Raw genomic sequence first — 7,740 nt, forward strand, 5'->3', positions numbered from 1 at the left:
AGGGGGTAAGTTTGCTAATAGTCACCACATTCAAGAAATTAAGATTGCTCATTCTGTGACAGTGTCTTCAGTATATATCTTCTCCTTTCACTTTTATGTATGTACACAGGTCATTATTTTTGTATTAATGGTGTGTGCTTTAGAAATATGTGAGATTTTTTAAATGTCATAATCAGTTGTGATTTCTGTGTAGGACTTGATGCCTGACGGGTATTGCTCTCATTTTCTGGGCCCATTCTTCCTTAAGGTGTGAATGCACCACTCCCTGATCCTGCAGTGCCTGCAGATGGAGGGACACACATGGTGAGGTTTGGAACTTCTCTTCTTGCATGGTGAACAAGTGTGACTTCCCTGCATTCTGTTGTTTGGTGAAAGAAAACAGAACCAGTGTAGACAAGGATGCTAGTTGAGAATTCTCTCATTATCTACTGTAATTATTTTCCTCTCCACCTTTTTCTTTTTCTATGTTCATGTATTGTGTTTTAATTTTTTCAGTTTTTATTGATACAGTTTGCAGCATTCGATGGTTACATTCATTGTGGGAGTTGGTCCATGTGTATGCATGGCTCTTGCACAGTAACACACAGAAGGGACCTCAGGGTCACAGAGTTGAGCTGCAGGAAGAACAGTTTCTGGTTGTGTCTCTGGAGATGTTGACTCGACTCTTGAGGGATAGGGTGTAGTTATTGCTACATCATCGAGTAACTTTGTGCAGAACCTTTCAGCCCCTCAATGGGAGGCCATCAATGTCTTCAGATCAGCTTTGTGGAAGATGGAGGAAGGAATAATGCGAGGGGTGGGCACGATGATTCTCAGGATCCAGGACTTAGCCCAGGATGAGTTGCTACTGGCCATTGCTTCCTGGGTTGCAGGATTCTTCATCCTCTGCTCCGGGTCCTGTTCCCAGAATTAGATGAGAGGAGGGAAAGGCAGGGCATGAACTCAACAGACCTCTCTGAGCTGGAAGAGGGAAGAGAGAAGGTGCTCTCTACAGACTCAGGGTGTTTTAAGGGGAGGAAGAAGTTTCCAACAGGAGACATCAGGAGACTTAGCAGGAGACGTTGATTCCCTTTTTGTAATCTGGCCATGTTTCCCAGAGAAATGAAGGTTACATACAGACTTAGATCCCCTGTCCTGTCTCTATCAACATTGAATTCATTGTTTACAGACATTTTCTCTCATGGCGGTAGGTCTTTCTAATTCACTCTTATTATTCATTATGATTCTTTTCTGGGTTTTATTTCTCATTTGTTAGAGGTGGGTAAGTTGCATGTATTCAGAAAATTATCCTTTCCTATAGGTTTATGCCCAGGTGTAGGCACAGACAACTGTGTAAGTTGACTGAATAATATGGTGTTTCTCTTTTTAGTCTCCAGTTGAACCTTTGACTTATGCACCCTCAGTAGCAAAATAGGCCACCCTTTCTCTGCATAGTTGAGAACTCCAGTAATTCTGATCTTGTTATTAGTCACTATAACAAGTGGGAGGTGATATCTCATTGTGGCTCAAATATTAATTTATATAGCAAAATATTTTGAAATTTATCGTTTGTATATCTAAAACTCTGAAAATGTTTTCAATTAAATTGTGCTCTTAATAGAGGCTATTTCATGAGTATTTTATTATGTTTATATATGTATGCATGGTTTCAATATGACTGTAATTTTACTATACATCCTACACTGTTCAATTTTGGTTTTGGACCACTTGTTTTCTCTAGAATCCTGTGATACGTTACAGCTTTTGGTTTATATGTTTTGGAAAGGCACTTTGCATGGATTTCACCCACATAATAAAAGATCAAATTATGAGTATACAATTGAATGTTGTTTTCCATATTAAATGGCATAGCCCTCCCATAGCAATCCTTATCTGGTGTGTTCATCATCACAGGAAAATCTGTATCTATTTCCAGTTATTAATTATCTAACCCTATCCCATCCTCACACACCCTGGAAGATGTAGCTCTATTTTCTGTGTGCACGGAAATGGATAATGTAGATACTCTAAGTCCCCAGTGTCACACGATCCAGTTTTTGTGTCTGTTACCATATTTTTCAAAGTATATTCAAGCAGTTACACGATATTAGCAACTTCTCTTTTATATGTGAAGAATATCCCAATGTGGATACACCAGTGATTATTTTGACCAGCTTTTATGCATGGACAGACTTAGTTTCTAAATTGTGGTTATAACTCAGGATTTTTATAGAAAAGTTAGATTGCATGATTTTGTGCTAAAGTGTAGTTTCAACACTCCTAGTGAATTACTGAATGAGAGAAATCATATGATGGCTTTCTTTTGGCAATTTCAGAATCTATTAAGTTCTTAGTAGACCAGGTGAAATATCTCTTCATCAAAAATTTTGAGGGCTCTAGATTTTCAAATCCTAATCAGTACATGGTACTATATTTAAATCTCAAACACACAGATTGGAAGAGAGTGCATAAAATCGGAGTTCTTTTGTTAAGCAGATAAACTTTCAAAGAAGCACTCACTCTCTCTCTATTCTTTGATGCATATAAAACTTTAGAAATGGCAATTCCATTAAGACAGAAATACATTGGTCCTCGCTTTGACTGGGAGAGAGACAGAAGAACAAGAATAAAGAGTGAGAGCTGCAAAGCATGGTGTTCATTTGGCAATTTAGAAAAAATACTTATAATGCCATTGAAGGTTGTGCGTTTTCTTTCAAACGTACTGATGAATAATGGAGATTTTTCTTTTATTAGGTGTGATTATTGATGCTTCAAATAGTAAAATAAATTTGGCAAAACTTAAAATTTTAGTTATAAAATGTTAAAATAATATAAATGTTATGTAAAACGCTATATATAAACGTTAGCTTGCATGAAGAAGACGTAATTAAAGAGACAGAGCTCATTATTATTCCATTTAAATACAAGGAGAGAAATGCTCACCAGGAGATGAACAGGAAGGAGAACTCAGATGAAGTCTCCCCAGGTCTTCAGTGCCCCCGCTCCTGTTATGAGCCCCTGGATGGTGTGGCTCCTGGGCATCCTGATCATGCTGAGTGCTCTGCTCTGGTCCTCAGCACCCTTTGGAGGGACTCAGCGTCCCCTGATTGGCTGAGCTTGACCTGCTGGTCCTGATCACCTAGAAGTGAGGTTTGTGCCTGGGCTCACATGACAGCTTCTCGCTGCGGATTCCAAATTCCTACCAGACTTTCACCAGGTTCCCTGAGATACCTTAGGTTGTGTTCCTGATGACCACAGCAGAATCATTTTTAGCTCAAGTGTTAAATTGTGTTTTGCACAGTTGACAATGTGTTCTCCTATTTTAAAAAATGTGACTCATGACACATTTCAAGGGTAAGGACATATATCAGCTATCAGAGTGTCTGGGAATAAGTACTAGGTTGAAAAGAAGACTCAGATCCTAACAAGAAAACATCTTGGTTCTCTCTGTATTCCCAGCGCCCCCTGCTGGTCCTGAACGCCCCTGCAGGGAGGTTTGTGTCTGGGCTCACAATGATGTCCCCTCACTGTGTATCTAGCGCAGTAATATAAGGCCGAGTCCTCGGTCCTTAGGTTGTTCATTTGCAGATACAGAGTGTTCTTGGCGTTGTCTCTGGAAATGGTGAATCGGCCCTTCACGGAGGCTGCGTAGTTTGTGGTACTACTACCCTGGTTAATATCCCCAAGCCACTCCAGTCCCTTCCCAGGAGCCTGGCGGATCCAGTTCATCCAGTAGTCACTGAAGGTGAATCCCGAAGCCAAACAGGAGAGTTTCAGGGAACCCCCAGGCTGCACCAAGCCTCCCCCGGACTCCACCAGCTGCACCTCACACTGGACACCTGCAAACACAGAGACATCCTGCTCAGGAAACTGTCACACTTGTCCACTGTTTATTCCCTCAATGTCTACTCACTACCTCACTATCTCACGTTCACCAACAATTACCTTTTAAGACAGCAACAAGGAAAACCCAGCTGAGCGTAAGTTCCATGGTGAGCCCTCTGTGCTCAGTCCTGATCACCGAGTGGGAACAGCTGGGCATCCAGGGCTGGGCTCCTCTGCAGAGCTGCAGGGTCAGGGCTGGGCTGGTTTTCATCAGCACAGGGAGGCCCTATTTGCATGGCCTCCTGCTATATAGTCAGCTCTGGTGTGGACGCCTCAGCTAGAGATGGGTGCAGAGCACATGAGCGTGTTCTGGGAGATATTTTGTAACATTCAAAATAAGGACACATGATTTCTTACTGGTGCTTGTGTTGTGATGGACTCTAAAGCTCATTAGTTTTCTGGTTTGGTCATTCCCTAAGTGTTACACATGTGCATCTAAAGCAAGAAGCAGAATAGATGAGCTCAAATGTGATAAGAACATCTCATGTATTATTGGCATGTATGCTTCTCACAGTTCTTACCCGCTCCACGAGCAAAATCCCAGTGAGAATCGGAAAGCTTAGTGATGTTTTCCAGAACTCTTCTTCCAGTGAGAGAACACGAGATGATTGTTCAGCATTGTAATGATTCCCTAAATAAACAGACAACCCGGATTCTTCAAGCCTATACTCAAGTGTGATATAACCTGTTTTATTACCAATCTCTGCCCTAACATTTCCATACAAAATTATCTGATTTATATAAAATAACTTGAATGATGACTTATTGAAATATATTTTAACAAAAGTATAGTTTGTTAACACTGGCATAATCCTTCCCACGGTCATGTAGGCATGGAGAAGGACTCATAAATTCGCCAACAGTTTTCTATCAATTCTTCTTCCTGTGTCTTCCTTTATTCCAGGTCTTTCTCAAATGAAACATTATTCCAGCATGAGATAATCTTCTTTCAAGGTGACAACATCCACAGATTGATGTTGAATGACAGTGATGAGTATGATGATGGATTCCAAAGCATAAAACTTTTTAAATTTCTGTATTCTTTCTAGATTTTGCAAGTTGAGATTATCATTCCACTTAAATGCATATAGAGTGGACAAAATTAACTATACAAGTAAATATATCTGCTTTCTAGCTGAACACAAACCAAAACACACACACACACACACACACACACACACACACACACACCTTGGAGCTTGGCTCCTTCCAAGTGACTTGTGATCGAGATCCTGTGCGGTCACCTCACTTTATTTAATGATAAGAGACAGGAAACCCTAGATAACCACAGGAACACCCTCACTCCCAAGCTTTCTTCTCTGGACGTGTTCCTGGGGACTTTGCTGGTTTCTGTGGATTCTCAATGTCCACAACTTTCTCTGCTGGTCATAAGAACCCGTTTCTCCTTGGTCCTGAGCACCCCTGTAGGAAATGTGTGTTTGGGCTCACAGTGATGTCTCCCCACAAGATCTCTTACACAGTAATGCACAGGTGTGTCCTCCATGGGTACTGAGCCCCACTGCTGGGAAAACTAGTTCTTGGTTGTGTCTTGGGAGATGCTGAGTTGAGTGTCAGGAATGCATTATCAGCTGCGCCTCCATTAAAAAAATCCTGCCCCATCCAAGGATTCCCCTTTCCGGGAGGCTGATGCATCCAGCTCCTGCAGGAATCACTATTGTTGTAGTAACCAGAAGATACAGAGCTGAGGAACAGGCCAAGTCCCAGCTCTGGCACCTGCACCTAGCAGAGGACAGTGGGATTCAGAACAGAGTGTGTTTGGAGCTTGGATGCAGCATCCCCACACCTTTCTGTCTGAGCCCTGGGACTCTCATATCTGGGAGCTGCCACCAGAAAGAGGAGGAGCCAGTGTTGTTGCATTTTCTTTCACATTAGCAGTATATTTTTCAGAACATATCTTAAATTGTGAGGAAGAACCTAAATTTAAGCAATCGTGTAATGTGACTTCATCTGAGATCTGAATGTCTCCTGCAGTGTTTGCATGTGGGATGCGCTCTTGCATATGAAGGTGTGAGGGAGACACAGGAGGTCTCTGTTTTGGAGACTGACCCTGGGTGGAGGATTGTGCCTGAGCCCTCCAAGGGTCAGGTGCTGTACCTGGCTCCACTGCCTAGGTCCTCACTGCAGGGAGGTTTGCATCCAAACTCACACTGAAGTCCCCCACTGTGTCTATTTTATACTGATGCATATCCATGTCCTTGGTTCTCAGGGTGCTCAGCGCTCAGGAAACATGACTCTCAGAAAAGCCACAGATGCAAAAAAAAAAAAGACATGTAATAATTGCATATTGCTTAAAGGCCTTGTTAAAAAAATTACCAAAGCCTTTAAGACAGAATTTTAAAAGACTTAAAAATGCAATAAGGATATAAATGGAAGAGCTTACCTAGGGCTCCTGAAAAATATTTTACATGGGTCTTAGGGAAATCTGTATTTATATGATCGTGAGATACCAATCATTTAGAAAAGCTAAGAACAAAATATTCACCCAAAATATCCTGAGGAGATTAAGGGAAAGAGGATTCTTATTCCCTGCTGCTGAGAAAGCCGAATGGCTCCTCCACTGGGGAAGACACCTGGGGATTCCTCATGGAGGTGAAGACAGCATCTGAGGGGTTCACCCGGCTGAGCTGAAAACCTCTGTGCTCACACGGCATGAGGATGCTGCCCTCGGCCTCATCCCCTCCGCTCTCCCCACCGGATGCCTCCTGGACTCCCCACTCGTGCTCAGCTGTGAGGGCTCCTCCCGTCAGAGCCTCCCCTTGTCTGTGTGCAGGCCCCACTGAACCTCAGGATCCGTCTGTCCTGCTCCCGATATTCACTCAAATGTGTGCGACACACATGGTAATGTGGGGGAGACACGACATCAGACATTTGTCCAAACACGCAGAATGCACAAGGCCAAGGAGGGACCCCGTGGAGAGCCACGACTGGGAGATGATGCTGTGTCACTGAGAGTCCAGTCCCGGAACACAGAGGACCACGGTGAGGGTGCTGCTGGGACAGGTTGTATGTACGGGGCAGAGACTCAGGGGAAACCTCTGAACCCTCTCCTTCACATTTTGTGAACATAAACCTGCAGCATAAGTAGAATCTGCTGAACAGAAATAGCCAAGGCATTCTGGGAGACAGTCTCACCACTTTTCACAAGTTAAACAGGACATTGCCATAAGGTAGAAGAACTTTGTTTTTAGTTACTTCTTCAATGGATTGGAAATATATGTCTGCACAAAAATTTCTCTGAGTCTTATAGTTTGCATATAGGCTGTCTGTGCTACGGATGTTTCCTTATAAAATTAGAGTGTGTGCACATTTGTATCATTCCTATCCTTAGTTACTTCACTCCAGTCTTTAACTCTCACCCCGAAGGCAGCTGCTCCTGCCTCAGGATTTCTGATAGACTCAGGATGTGGTCACCACACTGTGTCTCTCACAGTAATACACGGCTGTGTCCTCAGACTTCAGACCGCTCAGCTCCATGTAGGCTGTGCTGGAGGAGGTGTCTGCAGTGAGGCTGACCCTGTCCTGGAACTTCTGAGCATATTCAGTATTTCCATCCTCTGGATTGATTCGACCAGTCCACCCCAGACCCTGTCCAGGGCCCTGTCGCACCCAGTACATGTAGTAGTCTGTGAAGGTGTAGCCAGAAGCCTTGCAGGAGATCTTCACGGACTCCTTGGGCCTCTTCACCTCAGCCCCAGACTGCACCAACTGCACCTGGCCATGGGCACCTGTGGAGAGAAGACAGGAGTTGGATGCAGGACCCCTGACTGGCGCTCTTCCCTTCTATAGCCCTAGGACTGGGTGTCACCTTACTTTTCACAGCTGCCACCCAGAAGACGATTCTACAGCCACTCCATG

At 43.5% G+C, this 7,740-nt stretch overlaps 2 gene segments (V, D, J or C); both read right to left on the minus strand.

Moving 5' to 3' along the window:
* Positions 1-3,393: 3,393 nt before the first annotated feature.
* Positions 3,394-4,032, minus strand: LOC104859267. The segment is given in 2 exon segments: positions 3,394-3,818; positions 3,925-4,032. Coding segments are annotated over 2 exon segments (522 nt in total).
* A 3,249-nt stretch (positions 4,033-7,281) lies between these two features.
* LOC104859266 overlaps positions 7,282-7,740 on the minus strand; it is a 4,444-nt gene continuing 3,985 nt past the window's right edge. Inside the window, 1 exon segment of the V gene segment in view lies at positions 7,282-7,618. Coding sequence covers positions 7,282-7,618 — 337 coding nt within the window.

Source organism: Fukomys damarensis, unplaced genomic scaffold, assembly GCF_012274545.1.
Source record: "Fukomys damarensis isolate Sample0158 unplaced genomic scaffold, DMR_v1.0_HiC HiC_scaffold_25, whole genome shotgun sequence".
Taxonomy (NCBI): domain Eukaryota; kingdom Metazoa; phylum Chordata; class Mammalia; order Rodentia; family Bathyergidae; genus Fukomys; species Fukomys damarensis.